Source organism: Silene latifolia, chromosome 10 (assembly GCF_048544455.1).
Source record: "Silene latifolia isolate original U9 population chromosome 10, ASM4854445v1, whole genome shotgun sequence".
Lineage (NCBI taxonomy): Eukaryota > Viridiplantae > Streptophyta > Magnoliopsida > Caryophyllales > Caryophyllaceae > Silene > Silene latifolia.
The window spans coordinates 105,696,870-105,715,333 of record NC_133535.1 but is presented as its reverse complement, the minus strand read 5'-3'; the positions used below and the strand labels follow the sequence as shown (position 1 = coordinate 105,715,333).

At 36.1% G+C, this 18,464-nt stretch overlaps 1 protein-coding gene and 2 long non-coding RNA genes across 3 annotated transcripts; all 3 read left to right on the top strand.

The window, feature by feature from the left end:
• Nucleotides 1-796: 796 nt before the first annotated feature.
• LOC141609110 (uncharacterized) lies at nucleotides 797-3,259 on the top strand. Its single transcript, XR_012527215.1, has 3 exons — nucleotides 797-956; nucleotides 1,056-1,164; nucleotides 2,905-3,259. It is a non-coding gene; the product is annotated as an uncharacterized LOC141609110 (long non-coding RNA).
• Nucleotides 3,260-7,229: 3,970 nt separating this feature from the next.
• On the top strand, nucleotides 7,230-9,695 carry LOC141609109 (uncharacterized). Its single transcript, XR_012527214.1, has 3 exons — nucleotides 7,230-7,385; nucleotides 7,485-7,593; nucleotides 9,334-9,695. It is a non-coding gene; the product is annotated as an uncharacterized LOC141609109 (long non-coding RNA).
• Nucleotides 9,696-15,727: 6,032 nt separating this feature from the next.
• On the top strand, nucleotides 15,728-18,306 carry LOC141605791 (cation/calcium exchanger 4-like). The gene has a single exon (XM_074424686.1). The coding sequence runs from the start codon at nucleotides 16,277-16,279 to the stop codon at nucleotides 18,125-18,127; it is 1,851 nt and encodes a 616-aa protein (XP_074280787.1). The 5' UTR covers nucleotides 15,728-16,276; the 3' UTR covers nucleotides 18,128-18,306.
• Nucleotides 18,307-18,464: the final 158 nt, after the last annotated feature.

The following is an 18,464-nucleotide window of genomic DNA, read 5'->3' as shown; positions in this document are numbered from 1 at the left end:
GTTTTCATACCATAATGATGCATATTTAGTAAGTTTTAGAATAGCTACCTTGAATTGTTTATGCACATCGTACTCCTTGTATTCAAGAACTCGTTTAGCTTGCATAATCCAATCCAAGAACTTTTCGGGATCTACATCACCATTGAAATCAGGTATGTCAAGCTTTAAGCCTCGATCATCATCGTTCTTACTCCCTTTAGGCTAGAAACTTGCCTCTTCCCTCTCCGAGTCAGAACCGCCAGACCTGCTCCCGCTTGATCAACGCATCCTACCACGATCCTTTGGAACATCAACCACCATCTTTGACAAGTTCTTCATCACATATTTCATTTGAGCCATAGTGTAACGCCCCGTAAATTTCGGACCGTTAATATATTTCGAAAATAATTTATTAATCAAATAAAATTGGATATTTAAAGTAATTAAAGTAAAAATAATTCAAAGAAATATAATTTTATTATATTTTGAGGAAAAGTATTTATTTTGATAGTTTTGAAATGTTTAAAAATAGTTTAAACCGTGTAAAATCTTTTATTTCGAAATAAGGGCGTATCGGGGGGAATATGACAATTCGTTTGAACGTTGGGTAAACGAAATTGGAAATGGGTCGTATGAATACTCAATTTTATTGTAATCTCGTGTTTAAAAACTTTGGTCTTGACGGAATTTGTGTTTGACTTACGGATGTAATTATTATTGAAACGAGTAAAAACCGACTTGTAAAAATCCCGACTGAAAATCCCGCACTTTCCTTTTCTCCTTTCCTTTCTTCCTTCACGCGCACCAGCCCCTCATTTCCCTTCATTTTTCTGGTTTCTTGTCTTCATCCCTAACATTTCCCAAAAAACACCATTTTTACATAAAATCAAGCTATTTTCGCCCTAATTTCTTCGTTTCTTATCGGTTTTTCACGAAATTTACCTTTCCGGAATCCCCTCGACGAGATCTACAACTTAGTATGTTCTAATTTCAGTTTTCATTAAGTTGTTTTAAGATGAAATTTCGGTATTTTTCGGTATTGGTGCTTATTTATGGTATTTTTATTGTTTATTTAGGTGAAGAATTGGAGGACGAGTTCGGGGACTCGTATATCGTAGAGGATAGCGGCTAGTTGTTGTTAGGGTTCGGGTTTTGAGGTGCTAATTGCTTATTTTCTAGCTTAAGGTAACATATTTCGAGTTACTCGACGAAAGATCGTCACATGTTTTTGATTTTTGTATGTTTGGTGATTTTTGTTGGTGTAGTAATTTTCACATGTTTAGTATAGTTGCATGCATGTCAATTGTTAGCTTAAATTATGCCTTTTGTTAGTTTAAATTATCAAAGTTGAATTTGGGGACGATTAATTAATTTTCAGACGGTCTTATAATGTATAAAAATGAAAAAAAAAGAGGAGAAATGGTGCGGCAGCGGGCCCGGCAGCAGCCGGCAGGCCGTGGCAGGCCGTGGCAGGCCCACGGCTAGCCCATGGTTGGCCCGGGTCGGTCCGTGCTTGTTTCGCGGGTTTTCGTGCAATCTTGGTCTTTTCGGGTTAATTAATATTAGAATAGTATAAGTAACAAAAGGGTAGTAATTTGAATTGAAGCATACTAGTAACAAAAATTATGTTAACGGAAAAATTGTGCTTATATTAATAGTTATCACATGTTAGGATAGTTTACAAAATGAATTTTATAGCGATAATTGTAATGCTTTGTTGATTGTGCCGAAAACTGAGCCTTAGTCCCTTTGAGTGATGCGATGTCAGTTAATTGAGTGATTGATCAGCCGCAATTTGACCCGTACCTGTCGCAGGGCTGGGGTTGCGGGTAAAAATTCGGTTGAATGATTTAGATAATCGGCCTTTTTCTTGTTTTAGGCCATTTATCAAGCTTTAGTTCACATGTATAGCTTATTGAATTTAATAGTTTCTTATTTTGTAGTAATGGCCCTAGTTTCCCCTAAAGCCTTAAATATTGTTAGAATTGCTAGGATTGTAAATTAGTATTGAGTACTTATTGAGGAACTGTTGGATTGTATGCTGTAATTAGACATTATAAGCCTTTCACATGATAGAATGCTAGAATTTATATTGATAAGTAGGACTTTTTGCCCTCTTAAGGTTAAGTGGGTGTCTTACTTGACTTGTGTGGTGAGTCATGTGTGGTGTGGGCTAAAATATTCAAGTTTGGGACTAGTGGGACTAGGTTCTAGGTGAGTATTTCGGCCTCCATCATAGATAGGTCATTATAGTCTTTGACGAGTATATGTTCACTGCTTGATAGCCTTTGTGTTCCTGACTAGTGGATGTTTATCCAAGTTGGGGCATGACCTCAGGTACTTATTTTGATAGTATGGGGTCAGCTTAAGTACTAGCCAACCCTTCGGTGGTGTCCTTAGGGTACTCACTTCACTTTGTTTTAAAAAAGGTTGTGGGTCTTGGGTGCGGTGGTGTGTATCCGCATGTCTAGGTCTGCTGCGTGATTTTAGGCTAGGGTTGTGTTGTCTCTTGGCCATGTTTTCTTAATAGTAACCGCTGAGCCAAGATACCGGTTCGATTACCTTCCCTACCTCGTGGTATAGACTTGAGTTACAAAGTGACTATTGACCGTACTAAGAACTTATGCCTGTCTTTGATATATTGCCCTTTCTTGTATGGTGATTTTATGAATTGTAATAGGTGAGATGTAAGCGGTTCTGATTGATAAAGTTTGGATTACTATTTGAATTATATGATTCACATGATAGTTTAGTTTGGTCAGTTAGGGGTCATTTGTTAGAATACATGATAAGTAAATGGTTTATCAAATTGTTTACATGTTACATTACATGTTACATTAATTTTGACGATTCGTGGCTGGGAGGACTCGAAGTTACTCCCCACTGAATTGTGGCTTTCGTGTTTGTATAAAATGCGATTGACAGGTTGTTGATGCTTAGTTGGGGTCACAGACGGGCTAGTGAGCAAGGAACCTTGGACCTAGTTTTGGCTATTCTATTAGTAAACCTTTTATACTTTTGGTTTGTATATAATTTGAAGGGACATATGTCTCCCTTTCTATTTTTGGTTTGTACCCTTATATTTCCGCGTCTTAAGTTATGTATGTAAATTAGTTTATCAGTTGTTGCAGGGTTTTTGACACTTTTCTTGAGTTGGAATTGGTTGTGAATGGTTTAGTTAGAAAAATTTTGAAATTGCAGGTTTTTGGACTAGTTGAACCATTTACAAACATATCCTACCAGTTTTTCTGTAGAATTTACGTTTTTAATTAAGGCTAGATTTAAGGGTGTCACAGTTGGTATCAGAGCCTATTGCTCCCGATGCACATTTGTGCACCCCACTTAGGATCACTTGACCTTTAAATAATAAATTTGAGAGATGGGTAGGATGGGTAGATTTAGGATTTTATGTGGTAGTCTGTTTGTGATTGCTAATTGTTAGGTACTAATTGATTTTTTTCTTTTGTAAGATGGCTCTCCAATAGATGTAGATAATGCAATCTTACCTTAGCCTTCCAATCTCGTTGTTTATTCGTATTTCAAATTCCTCTTCTCTTGCTTGGTAACTACCTTTCAATTCCTTCTCCCGATTCATCTTAGGTTCGTTTTCTTCTTATAATAAAGCCCATGTGGACATCTTCCTTTTATTCCGTAGGATAATTCCCTTGTTCAAGAGAACCCGGTTTTGAGAGAATGTATCATTGGAGGGTGAGAACGAGTTGAGAAATTGATTGTTTAAGGTTTGAGTTGTATAAGAGAATATAACTTGGGATCCTTTGGTTAGTCTTGTTAGTTGTGCTTGATATGGGAGTCTAGTGAGTTGTGAAACACTTTGGGATTTATGTCTTTTGAGAGTCTCGATGTTTCTTGTGGAGAATTAAAGGAATGATAGTTAGCCCAATCTTGGTAGGCCTTGAAAGGAATACAATAGGACATGGACGTTGTTTAATGGATTGGTATCGTACTTTGGAATTAGTTAGTTTGTTAAACCTTTTGAGTTGACCAAATCTAGTATAGAGTAGCCCTTGTTGACCTTATTAATCATATCTGAATTTGGGAATTTTGGTGGAACGTTGTTCGATGTAGTTCGTGAGTTCAAAGATGTGATTCTAATTTATGGTATCGGAGACTAGAAGTATTAAGTCGTGACATGAGGGAGTAAACAAGCCATGGTACTTGGGAATGACATACTAAGTGAAGTTCGATGATGAGAATTGCAAAGGAGATACTTTGGGACATGGGTGGTAACAAATGAATTTGTGTGGTGAATTGATTTTGGCTCTTAAAACCAATTGAGTTGAGGAATACCAACCATTGTGGAGTCCTTGTTAGTCTTATAATTTGGTAGACTTTTGGGGCTTTGTTGAGCACCTTAGTGGTGTAACCTTATCATATCAATCTTAAGCTTTGATGAGTGTTTGGTAAGCGGTAACCCTTTCATTGTGCCGCTTCTATTCTCCTTTCCTTTTCTTTAACGTTTGTTGAACCCTGTTCTTATGCCAAAGTTTATGTATCTTCTTCTTGCCCTAGATATCTTCTTAACTCGAATACCTCTTATTTTTGTCAATCGTTATCTTTACGGACCGACTCCTTAGTTTCCTAACTTGTCAGATTCATGCACCCTTCGGAAATGTTTTACCATTTCTCAATTCCTTTATCACTCCTTATTCCCTTAGTATAGTTAGTACCTTATTGACCATGTTTATGGAGTTAGTGAGATGTGACTTGAGGATATAGGATTGACTAAGTAGTTGAGGTTGTGATTGGCTTCCATAATCACTTTGGAGATGAGGGTTTGCTAATGTATATGTTACCGTGTGAAAAATGTTAAATGTGGGATTATTAGTTGGTTTTAGTGAGTGATATTGATTACTACTTGAGGTATGGCATGAGAGTGAGAGTAAGCTACATTATTGGGAGGTTTTAGCACTTGTTTTGGTAACTAGAAAGGGTAATGGTATGGATGACACCAGTTGTTAGGCTAAGGAACATAATTTCAATTTATGGTTTTAGGAATTCTGAGGTGATAAAGTGTTGTTACAATTATGACCTTGTACCTTGAGAATTTGATGGTAAGTAAGTTTAGGATATCAAATTTGAAAGATTACACCTTGGGGATGTTGATGACCAGAGTGGATTGGTGATGTGATGTGGTATTAGTTGGCTCTTGAGAGTTCTTGAGTTGAGAGAGACTTAGTATTGAGAAGAATTTGCTAATCCTATAGTTTTATAGACCTTGAGGTCGCATTGAGTGCTTGGGATGATGAGACGATGTTGGAGCTGGGTGTAGTTCTGCTTTTGAGAATCCTTAATAAGTAAAAGGATAGAGAAACTTGAGATCCTATTGATTTTTCATAATTTGAGGTTGGTATGTTACTACCTTGTTTTGAAATGAGAACCTGGTGGAATATTTGAGGAACCTTCTCTTGGAGTTTAGAGCATGGTATTGGGACTCTTGAATGAAAGTTTACTTTTTGAGGAACCCATAGTTGACACTAGTGGGATACAAATACAGTTTCGTTGGAAGTCTTGACCTTAGGCTTGTGGAAGTTGTTTCTGGATGTTTGAGGATTTGGAACGATGAGATCACACTTATAGTGAAATATCTTGTTCCAGGGAATATGATAGGAAGAGGTAACATAAGCGATTGAGGAAACCCTTGGGAGTGATGTGGTTATGAGTTTGGTTGTTAGGAAGTTTTCGGAGCCGTTTTGAGTGATGTTGTTATTTGAGATAAGAGTGTCTGGTGTTTCCTTGGTGTCTAATCTCCATTCTTCCTTGATCAAGAGCGTTACCGCTCATATCTCTCTTCCTGACATTATCATACTCCTCTCGTAAGTTTGATGTTGGTAATCTATGAAACTCTATCTTTGACATCCTTGTAATTTTGACTTCAATTCTTACCCCATGAAATTCATTATAGCTCTTTTTGATTAGTTAAATTTGAATCATCTTAATATACTTTGTTTTATATGCTATCTAAGTTATTTTCCGTGTTGTACGACTTCTAAATTTTCAAGCCACCAGTTTCAATTCATTCATAAAAGTTTAAGTCACTTCTGCAAACCTAACCTATTTTTAAAGATTTGAAAATGAAATTTTGATTTATTTCCATAAGGTATTCTTTTTCTTACTTTTTCCGAGTTACTAAGCCATATTTAATCATAATTAGTAAAGATATTATTCTTATTATAGAATTTTAAACTAAAAGTTTGAAAATGCTTTCATGATTTTCAATGGTTTTAACATTAGTGAATGTTAAATCTCGTTGTTGGAGACGTCCCAATAATGGGTTTTATATGCTATCTAAGTTATTTTCCGTGTTGTACGACTTCTAAATTTTCAAGCCACCAGTTTCAATTCATTCATAAAAGTTTAAGTCACTTCTGCAAACCTAACCTATTTTTAAAGATTTGAAAATGAAATTTTGATTTATTTCCATAAGGTATTCTTTTTCTTACTTTTTCCGAGTTACTAAGCCATATTTAATCATAATTAGTAAAGATATTATTCTTATTATAGAATTTTAAACTAAAAGTTTGAAAATGCTTTCATGATTTTCAATGGTTTTAACATTAGTGAATGTTAAATCTCGTTGTTGGAGACGTCCCAATAATGGGTTTTCTCATTTATTGGTGTAGAAATATTTTTATATCTTGATATGAATATGGGTGTTCTTGTCTGATCAACAAGAGTATCACCGTTTCATTGAAAAGATACCTATATTTTCTTATTGCTATAATTTCTCCTTCTAAGTTTCGAGGGCGAAACTTTTTAAAAGGAGGGGTGATTGTAACGCCCCGTAAATTTCGGACCGTTAATATATTTCGAAAATAATTTATTAATCAAATAAAATTGGATATTTAAAGTAATTAAAGTAAAAATAATTCAAAGAAATATAATTTTATTATATTTTGAGGAAAAGTATTTATTTTGATAGTTTTGAAATGTTTAAAAATAGTTTAAACCGTGTAAAATCTTTTATTTCGAAATAAGGGCGTATCGGGGGGAATATGACAATTCGTTTGAACGTTGGGTAAACGAAATTGGAAATGGGTCGTATGAATACTCAATTTTATTGTAATCTCGTGTTTAAAAACTTTGGTCTTGACGGAATTTGTGTTTGACTTACGGATGTAATTATTATCAAACGAGTAAAAAACCGACTTGTAAAAATCCCGACTGAAAATCCCGCACTTTCCTTTTCTCCTTTCCTTTCTTCCTTCACGCGCACCAGCCCCTCATTTCCCTTCATTTTTCTGGTTTCTTGTCTTCATCCCTAACATTTCCCAAAAAACACCATTTTTACATAAAATCAAGCTATTTTCGCCCTAATTTCTTCGTTTCTTATCGGTTTTTCACGAAATTTACCTTTCCGGAATCCCCTCGACGAGATCTACAACTTAGTATGTTCTAATTTCAGTTTTCATTAAGTTGTTTTAAGATGAAATTTCGGTATTTTTCGGTATTGGTGCTTATTTATGGTATTTTTATTGTTTATTTAGGTGAAGAATTGGAGGACGAGTTCGGGGACTCGTATATCGTAGAGGATAGCGGCTAGTTGTTGTTAGGGTTCGGGTTTTGAGGTGCTAATTGCTTATTTTCTAGCTTAAGGTAACATATTTCGAGTTACTCGACGAAAGATCGTCACATGTTTTTGATTTTTGTATGTTTGGTGATTTTTGTTGGTGTAGTAATTTTCACATGTTTAGTATAGTTGCATGCATGTCAATTGTTAGCTTAAATTATGCCTTTTGTTAGTTTAAATTATCAAAGTTGAATTTGGGGACGATTAATTAATTTTCAGACGGTCTTATAATGTATAAAAATGAAAAAAAAAGAGGAGAAATGGTGCGGCAGCGGGCCCGGCAGCAGCCGGCAGGCCGTGGCAGGCCGTGGCAGGCCCACGGCTAGCCCATGGTTGGCCCGGGTCGGTCCGTGCTTGTTTCGCGGGTTTTCGTGCAATCTTGGTCTTTTCGGGTTAATTAATATTAGAATAGTATAAGTAACAAAAGGGTAGTAATTTGAATTGAAGCATACTAGTAACAAAAATTATGTTAACGGAAAAATTGTGCTTATATTAATAGTTATCACATGTTAGGATAGTTTACAAAATGAATTTTATAGCGATAATTGTAATGCTTTGTTGATTGTGCCGAAAACTGAGCCTTAGTCCCTTTGAGTGATGCGATGTCAGTTAATTGAGTGATTGATCAGCCGCAATTTGACCCGTACCTGTCGCAGGGCTGGGGTTGCGGGTAAAAATTCGGTTGAATGATTTAGATAATCGGCCTTTTTCTTGTTTTAGGCCATTTATCAAGCTTTAGTTCACATGTATAGCTTATTGAATTTAATAGTTTCTTATTTTGTAGTAATGGCCCTAGTTTCCCCTAAAGCCTTAAATATTGTTAGAATTGCTAGGATTGTAAATTAGTATTGAGTACTTATTGAGGAACTGTTGGATTGTATGCTGTAATTAGACATTATAAGCCTTTCACATGATAGAATGCTAGAATTTATATTGATAAGTAGGACTTTTTGCCCTCTTAAGGTTAAGTGGGTGTCTTACTTGACTTGTGTGGTGAGTCATGTGTGGTGTGGGCTAAAATATTCAAGCTGGGACTAGCTGGGACTAGGTTCTAGGTGAGTATTTCGGCCTCCATCATAGATAGGTCATTATAGTCTTTGACGAGTATATGTTCACTGCTTGATAGCCTTTGTGTTCCTGACTAGTGGATGTTTATCCAAGTTGGGGCATGACCTCAGGTACTTATTTTGATAGTATGGGGTCAGCTTAAGTACTAGCCAACCCTTCGGTGGTGTCCTTAGGGTACTCACTTCACTTTGTTTTAAAAAAAGGTTGTGGGTCTTGGGTGCGGTGGTGTGTATCCGCATGTCTAGGTCTGCGCAGATTTTAGGCTAGGGTTGTGTTGTCTCTTGGCCATGTTTTCTTAATAGTAACCGCTGAGCCAAGATACCGGTTCGATTACCTTCCCTACCTCGTGGTATAGACTTGAGTTACAAAGTGACTATTGACCGTACTAAGAACTTATGCCTGTCTTTGATATATTGCCCTTTCTTGTATGGTGATTTTATGAACTGTAATAGGTGAGATGTAAGCCGGTTACAGTTGATAAAGTTTGGATTACTATTTGAATTATATGATTCACATGATAGTTTAGTTTGGTCAGTTAGGGGTCATTTGTTAGAATACATGATAAGTAAATGGTTTATCAAATTGTTTACATGTTACATTACATGTTACATTAATTTTGACGATTCGTGGCTGGGAGGACTCGAAGTTACTCCCCACTGAATTGTGGCTTTCGTGTTTGTATAAAATGCGATTGACAGGTTGTTGATGCTTAGTTGGGGTCACAGACGGGCTAGTGAGCAAGGAACCTTGGACCTAGTTTTGGCTATTCTATTAGTAAACCTTTTATACTTTTGGTTTGTATATAATTTGAAGGGACATATGTCTCCCTTTCTATTTTTGGTTTGTACCCTTATATTTCCGCGTCTTAAGTTATGTATGTAAATTAGTTTATCAGTTGTTGCAGGGTTTTTGACACTTTTCTTGAGTTGGAATTGGTTGTGAATGGTTTAGTTAGAAAATTTTTGAAATTGCAGGTTTTTGGACTAGTTGAACCATTTACAAACATATCCTACCAGTTTTTCTGTAGAATTTACGTTTTTAATTAAGGCTAGATTTAAGGGTGTCACACATAGTTTCCTTCATCTCGTCTAATTGACCTTGAAACGTGCTTGTAACATCGTCACCATTACTTGAATCGACATCTCTTGGCGTCTTCCCTTCCCAAGATTAATTTTCTAAGAAACAAATTAAAAAACTGGCTCTGGTAACCAATTTGATGTAAAACTAGTACAAATTTAAAGTTAGTTTTAGTTCAATAAAAATGCATCGGAATTTAAATGTTTTTGTATTTAACTTTATATGAGATCAACGAAAATAACAAGATATGAAGCGAGTTGCTCTCCTTCCTCGTAAGAAATTCGACTCAACTCACAACTAACACTCAACCTCGCAAGACTGAATGTGTATTATCTCACCCTCGCAAGAACAAAATAATAATCCTAATAACTCGCAACCAATTAGAACAACAAGAAAACTTGTATTAATCTTTCCAACTTCAATGAATAAAACTAAATACAATGACCTCTATTTATACAAAACAGACCGACTTCTAGACTCCTAAAAATGGAATAGGAGACTTGCCTAAAACGTCTAAGACAACATATAGAAACTGATTTCTAAGATGGCACAATTTCCTTATTACAACCTTGCTAAGATTAGGAAAGAAATAACACACTACCTTAAACTTTACTGACTAGAATAAGGAAAGCTTTAATTAGGAAACTAAGAACAACACAACTTCCCACAATCAGCTACAATTCGGATTTGGAAACCGTGTAGAACCTTATTGCTGAAGTAACGTGCTGCCCAAGTAGCGTGTTGCCCAAGTCATGTGTTGAAATACGTGTCAAACAATACTCCCCCGTTCCTCTTTCTTGTATCATATTCACTAGACTCGAGCTAATGTCGATCCTTCAAAATATTTGGGACACATTTCGACTTTATTTTCATTGTACTCTAATGCTCCCGCATCTTTCTCCCCTTTTTATAGAAAAAAATTGTCCTCAAATTTCGTAGATATGTAGGTCATCTGGATAAAAAAAATGAACCTTACAATCTTAACCTTGATAATAGTTATGATCCCATGTAGAATTTCTTCGAACTTTACTAATTTAGCAATCCTCTTGCAGCTTCTAGAACCATTCCTTCGAGCCATATTTTCTTATGCCTTCCACCTTACCTTCCCCCTTGCACAAGTGTAGAAAATTCAAAATGACATAATTAGGGTATTTACATTATAACATATTTATTGGTTAATTGCAATCATTAAGGAGATGATTGGGATATGTTGGGTTGTAATTTATGTATTGGTTATTATCGTATGTGTTGAGGATGTGTGGTTGTTTAGGAGACGTAAGACGGGTTGGAGACCGTATTACGCTTGAGTTGCCTCTTGGAGCTTCCCACTCCAAGAGGGATGTGCACATTAATGACTTGAGTACAGAGGCACTCATATGGGTGAGACACGCCGTGTGGCAGGGAATCCGGTTGGCTTCTGGACCCGGGCGTGTCCCGGTACCTTATGGTGAGGTTTGGTGTCGTGGGCGAGTCCCTGACACCGGTGGTTATGAGTATGTTTGGGCGTGTCCCGGTACCGACATGGTAATTGTATCTCATTCATATCATTAGCATGTTGCATCTTTAGTTATCATGTTGCGTCTCATATATATTTATTGAAACTAACGTGTTGTATGTCTGTGTAATTGTCACCTATTTTTGGGGTGGCCTGCGTCGATCCATATGATATTTCTGATCATATGGGGAGCACGTTGAGTACAGGTTGAGTTGGTGTCAAGTAGGAGACGGGACGAGCTTTGGACTTGGAGCCGAGTGTCATCTCATTAGAATAGTATAATAGTCATGAGTTGTAACGTTTATCTCCTTTATTCTTTGTTGGTTATATAATTCACTAAATACTTTATTTATATTTAATTGTTTCTTAATTGAAACTCCGATTTCAACGCCTCGGAAAACCGAGATGGTAACATCCTCCCATGACCTTGATCGGGTACGAAGGGGGTGTTACATAAACACATAAGCAAACCCCGCAAACAAGTGTTGAGTAACTAGTCTACCTTATAGCAAATTCCAAGTTAAGCAATCCAAGCAACTAAAAAAGCGTCTTTAATGATACTGTCACCTAATTCAAATAATCACAAATAAGTACTAACAAGATTTAAGTTTAAGCATGTATTAAAATTTATTCAAATAACCCATCCACACAACCCAAAGCACGATCCACCACCCAACCACTTCCTAGCCAGTCTCCTAGCCACCGTACAGCAGCCTACATCAACAACACCCACAATCATGCCCTAACACCAACAACACCCTCGGCATTCACCGCGCACACCCTCCAATTAACCACCACCGTGTCACCGCCCAACTTCCCGTGAACCAGCACCAACCACGGTCCATAATTTCCACCATAGCAGCCCAATACACGATGGCCTAGACAACAACACAACTACCCAGAACACACAACACACACGGTCAATTGCCAGCCATCCCTCCGTCAAACCACCACGGCCAGGTCAATGGTCTTAGTCACGGTGGTCCACGATGGTGCCACGGTCAGGGGTCACGAGTGGTCAAAGGCGGGTCAACTATAAGATTTAAAAAATTGATTTTAGATTAGTTAACTTACCACAATTTAGATCTAAAGCGAGGTGAATCCGTCTTACAATTCCGTCTCAAGTTGTCTCTCAAAACTAGTCTTAAATCTCTCTCTTATATCTCTCTATATTATATGTGAGTTTGTTTTGTGAAATAAGATCTAGGTGATGTGTTAGGTGAGTATTTATACTAGTCTTCTAGTCTTTAAGAAGTTTCAAGGTAGCTTCCCAATATAATAAAATAATAAAATATCTAGAGTAAGACAACACACTACCATGCAATATACTCCTAAAGCCATTCGGCCCAACCGACCCTTTTTGTTGTAGTTTTTTTTTTTTTTTTTATATTATTATTACAATAATCATACAATATAAATATCAATATATGTATCTTATAAAATGTATAAAATGCATAAATGCCTTATAAAAAGTACTTAAAATACTGAGTATTACATTCACCATCCACAATGGTCAACGCCGCCCGCTACTACACCGGCCGGCCTTGACGACTTCCTCAGACCGGCCACCGACAATGTTGTCTACAAGCCTTGATATTAAAGAAGATATTCTATTGTTGGAAACAAAGAAGCAAAGAAACTTTCTATTGAGAAGTCGGGTTTGGTGACGGTTCATAATGAAAGAATTAGGTCCAGCGGTCGCTTGGTGTGCATTCACAGTCTCTGGTACAGAAATGACAGAGAGAAGCGTATGTGATTGCTGGAAGATTTAAAGATTCAGATGCTGAGCACAACAGCAGTTCTTGTTTCTTTTTTTGATGGCCAGTAGACAGCAAGCTGACGACCTCCTCGTAATGTGTGTTGATTGTTTCAGGCACTGTAGTTTAAACAATAAGCTGACCACGAGATTATGTATATAAAGCTCTATTCTTTCGATTGTTTTCTCCCTTGTCGTCACTACCTAGCTGTGTTTTAATAGATAATTTTGCCCAGGAAAACTGAAACTAGCTGGAGTAATGAAGAGTAAATTCTGCAACAATACAAATACTGTATTAATGACATTGACACAACCATTATATTTAGTAATTGAAGGAGTTGTCCTAATATTGTTGTTTCAGAACCTCTCTTCTAAGTAGTTATGGAAAGGGACAGGATGATCCTATCTATAAGTACATCCCCAAGCTGTAACAAATATCCCTCGACAGTCGACACCACACCAGTGTGAGATATACAACTCGATATTCCATACTAATATCAAACAGACTCTTGATAGCAACAGATCTGTTCTCTGAAATGTTTTTCAAACAGACTCTTGCAGAGATCACTAAATATAGTATCGGTCTTTGTCGTCCCATGTTTTGTAGCAGAATGCATCTACAAAGTATGGTGGTATGCCTTTAATATGCTCGCATTTGATGTATAAATTCGTGTTGTGTTGAGCTGCTAGCTAGCTATTTCAGTTGTTACTTTGTAAGTCAATTCTTATTGTGATTACATTAATTCAGTTCTGCAAAGGCTTAAGTTAAGATAGGAGTTGATAAATACAACCTTATCTCTTTATAAAAAGCACACAGAGACAATATGAATATCATAATCGTGTTTCGAAAATTACATCAGACTTGTCTAACTAAAAGAAATGGCGAAGCAATGGACAAGCCATACAGACATATTGCCACAAATCTTTAAGGAGGGAAGAATATAAAATTTTCAGCCTCCAAAAGTATTCAGATGTCGTGCCTCTTTACCCGTATCCTGCCACCACCACAACAAACGATGGATGTCGTTCCTCTTACCAACGTCGCCGATGGCCGCCCGCCATCCCTCACCCTAACGCCGGAGACGGTTTAAACAAACCCTAATTTAATTAGTGAAAATAAATTGCTTAATTTGATATAATATAATTAATAAAATTAAGAATTAAAAATGTTATTTCATCGATACGAGAATTTGCATCCATAATAATTGTTAAATTGACGGATTTGATTAATTTTTAAATTTGATTAATTTTGTGAGGGAGAGAATTAGAGATATTTAGGCAAAGGGCTTACTATGGAAACATAATGAAAAAAAAGTCTAGGAAAGAGTAAAACCCCTCGATGAATGAGCAACTACGTTTTTTAGTAGATAACCCATCAACACAAACATTTCAAAGAAAAAATTTTAATTCGGGATTCAGTTGAACTCATATTTGGTAAGAATATGAGTAGACCTGAACTCCAGACCCGAGAACGAATTAACCCTACCCAATATAACCTACCTGAATGTTTATTGTGCAGACTTATTGTTATTTATAAATAACTTTATAATAATTAACGCGCAAATGACTGAACCTGAAATGATCCACTTCAACAGACCTGGCCCAAACTCTACAAAGAACCCTAAAAAGCGAAATTAACCCGACCCAATTAACCCTTTCGCCACAATATGATCATACGAATTATTCTATCGCAGTTTAAACTTAATTCCCAAATAAAGACGCATGAAAAAATATCTGGATTTCGCAATGTGATTAGACTAGCCGACTTCACTAAATCTCAAACCATCACTATATTTATACACGTATTTCTACTCAAAGATTAATCTAATATAAATAACATACCGAAATAGTGCCAAAATTTATAAACTCCCAAAAACAATGACAATCGACAACCGAATGGTTGGTCCTAAAAAAGAAAATCAAAAATCGGTGACCATTAAAATTCCAAATAGCGACATATCCGTGTCCGCGATTCAAGATACGTGGTTCAGGATCACGCATGTACACTTATCATTGGTACACATCTTAAGAAGACTCCATTTCTTGCAAATATTATAATCGCACTACTATGATTCATGCACAATAGTAGTATTGGGTTTTTTTTTGTTTTTTTTTGACGACGATTATTTGGGTCTTATTTAAGATGGAGTATTCGCTTTATTTGTGAAACAGTTTAAATATTATTGTATGGTATGGTATTAATAAGGACAAAACTTTTGAAATTTGTTAGGAAATTTGTCATGTAATTTGTTATTTATTTATATTTTTTAAGGATTAAGACAGATACTTTGATATTAAACAAGAATTCTTATATGGAGTGTATAGTACTCCCAATTAGTAGATTATACAACTGGTTGTATGTAGTTTATGTACAACCTTTTTAATGTTGTCGAGTTTTGTTATAAAGTTGTCGAACTTTACTAACAAAATTGTCGACTTACAATACAAAGTTATTGAGCTTAAGAGGAATAATTATTAAACTTAATAACTTTTTAAATTAGCTCAATAACTTATAAAATAGCTCGATAACTTTGTGTAAAGAACTCAACAACTTTAAGGTGGTTGTACAATGCTAATATACAACTGGTTGTAAGATAGTATTTGTGTAGTACTCTCTTCAAATTAAAGTATTTGTCCCATTTCTCTATGTGAGTTTTATATTTTAATGAAATGGGGTAAACTCTTTAATTTGGAGGGAGTATAATATTTATTAAATTGTGTGTAATAAATCTCCTATATAATTCACACTTGTACATTCAATTGATTCAATCATCCAACTTTTCAGGGAATAAAAAAATACTCACCTCTTCCCTTCCCTTCATTTCATTTCCTTTTTTTTTTTTAATCTCAGACTGCATCAATTACTTAAGCGTGTTGAGATTAATTTCTAATATTCCTCTCTATATATATATAATATACTTAAATCTTTGATTACAATTGAAGCTTCAAAAAAATCTCTGAATCAACCTAGAAGCTCAGCTTTCTTATTGTATGTGTATGTCTCTTATTCTCATACTTCATTCAATTTTCTAAAGTTTATAACTTTTTATCACTATCATTATACACAAAAATATTCGTGTACAAACGGTTTTACATAAACATTATTGTATAACTGCAACTTATCTTACATAACTACCATTGTGAATTTGTGATAGTAGTTATAGTTTATTTCGTGTGCCTATTTTGGTAAATAAGTCGCTAAAACCGTCTCACACAAGACCTTTTTGTTCATTATAATACCTTCTTAAAGGTCTAATCTTTGGTGGGTACCTCCAATTTTTGTGTAAATTTGGTATTTTTCTCATATTTTGTGATGAGAAACCCTAAATTAAGGGTATTGTTCAGTGTAATTTCTGCCATAGTGTTAGTGACACTATTGTATTATTCTTCAGTAAGTAGTAAATGGAGTATGATTCATGAAAAAGGGTTGAAATATGGTTGGGTTATGCAAGAATTTGTTGATCCTTCATTAAATGTTAATAACACAAAAGATATTAAATTGAAGGATTTACAAATATGTGATGAATTCTTTGATCACAAAGGTTATAAAAGTAGTTGTGATTTCTTAATTGCAAACCCAGATTGTACTTCAGGTGGGTTTTTCAATTACATCAAATTTTTCTACTGTGATTGTCAAAATTACACCTTTTTGGGATACTTAGTTCTTGGCTCATGGCTTGCTGTGCTGTTCTATTTGTTGGGTAATACAGCATCTGATTACTTCTGTTGTTCATTGGAGAATTTATCAACCCTTCTCAAAATGTCCCCTACTATTGCTGGGGTGACTTTACTCCCTTTAGGAAATGGGGCATCCGACGTTTTCGCTAGCATTGCCGCTTTCATGGGGACAGGTTCTGGTGATGTTGGATTGAATGGTGTTTTGGGTGGGGCTGTGTTTATAACCTGTATTGTTGTGGGAGTTGTTTCCTTAAGTGTAGCTGATAAAAGGGTTCAAATTGATAAGAAATGCTTCATTAGGGACCTTGCTTTCCTTCTAATCACCATATTAGGTCTTACAATAATGATGATAATTGGCAAGGTGACAATTTGGGGTGCTATCGCTTTCCTCTCTATATATGTGGTTTATGCTGTGTATATTACTGTCAATGAAATCCAAAGGGAAAAGGGCACCGGTTTCAAATCGGCTAGTGTTGCACCATTGCTTCCTGTGGTTGAAAGTGAGTCTATCAATGCTTCATTACTTAGTCCTGATAGTCATGGTGACCCACATGATCATTTCCATAAGAAGGGCCATTGGATTTGGGATAGTAATTTCGCATTCTATTCCGATTATATTAAGGCCACCCCAGAGGATTGCCATACAACTGTGTGGGGTTGGTCTAATGAAGAACAACAGTCTGCCATTTCCTTTTCAAACCTCTGTTGGTTGCTTGAGATACCATTGAATATTCCTAGAAGGTTAACAATCCCGACTATTGATGAGTGTCGTTGGTCTAAGATGTATGCCATAGCCAGTACATTTTTAGCCCCCGTGCTTTTAGCGTTCTTATGGAACACTAGGGAAAATATTGACCCTTTAAGTGGGAAAATTGCGTACTTCATAGGGTTCGGGACTGGATTTGTTCTCAGTATTCTTGCTTCATTGTACACTAAAACCGAACACCCACCTCGTAAATACTTGTTCCCATGGATATTTGGTGGGTTTATGATGAGTATGATTTGGTTCTACATTTTGGCTGATGAGCTTGTTTCTCTGCTCGTCTCATTAGGGACAATATTAGGCATCAACCCATCTATGCTTGCCTTAACTGTATTGGCCTGGGGGAATTCAATGAATGATTTAATGTCGAATACAGCATTTGCAATGAACGAAGGAAATGGTGTACAAATTGCAATGTCCGGATGCTATGCTGGTCCTATGTTCAACACATTAATCGGTTTGGGAGTTTCATTGGTGCTCGGAACATGGTCCATGGGTTCGGAACCATATGTAATTCCCCGAGATGCAGGTTTGTTTGTCACAGTGGCATTTCTCACAGCTGGTGTCGTTTGGGCGCTTGTTGTATTACCCCGAAGTGATATGCGCCCGAATAAGCTTTTGGGAGTGGGTCTGATTATAATCTATGTCCTGTTTCTTTCTATCAGGATCAGTATGGCAATAGGAATTGGTTCACTAAGTAGCTTAGGTATCGGATCATTATAGATACCGTAAGTGTAGTCTCAGTATAATGTGTATATATTTATCATGTTTGTACAGTTTTATTGTGTGAGAGTATATGATTATCTGCTTTGTATTGGAATTAGCAGTTGATGTCAGGCAGAGGATCATATCTGTATTGTACAAATCAATTTTCTTGTGTATAAATTAGTTCATTTTATTGAGTTCACTTGCAGAAAGAATGAAAGATCAATATTCCACCTTGTCTTTGATCTGACTTTTTGGTTTATTATTGTACACCTTTCACTTTACCTCTCCATATACACTAAAGCTTGGAGAGATGATTTTTCAATACACAAAATCTCATTAGAGACGGCACATA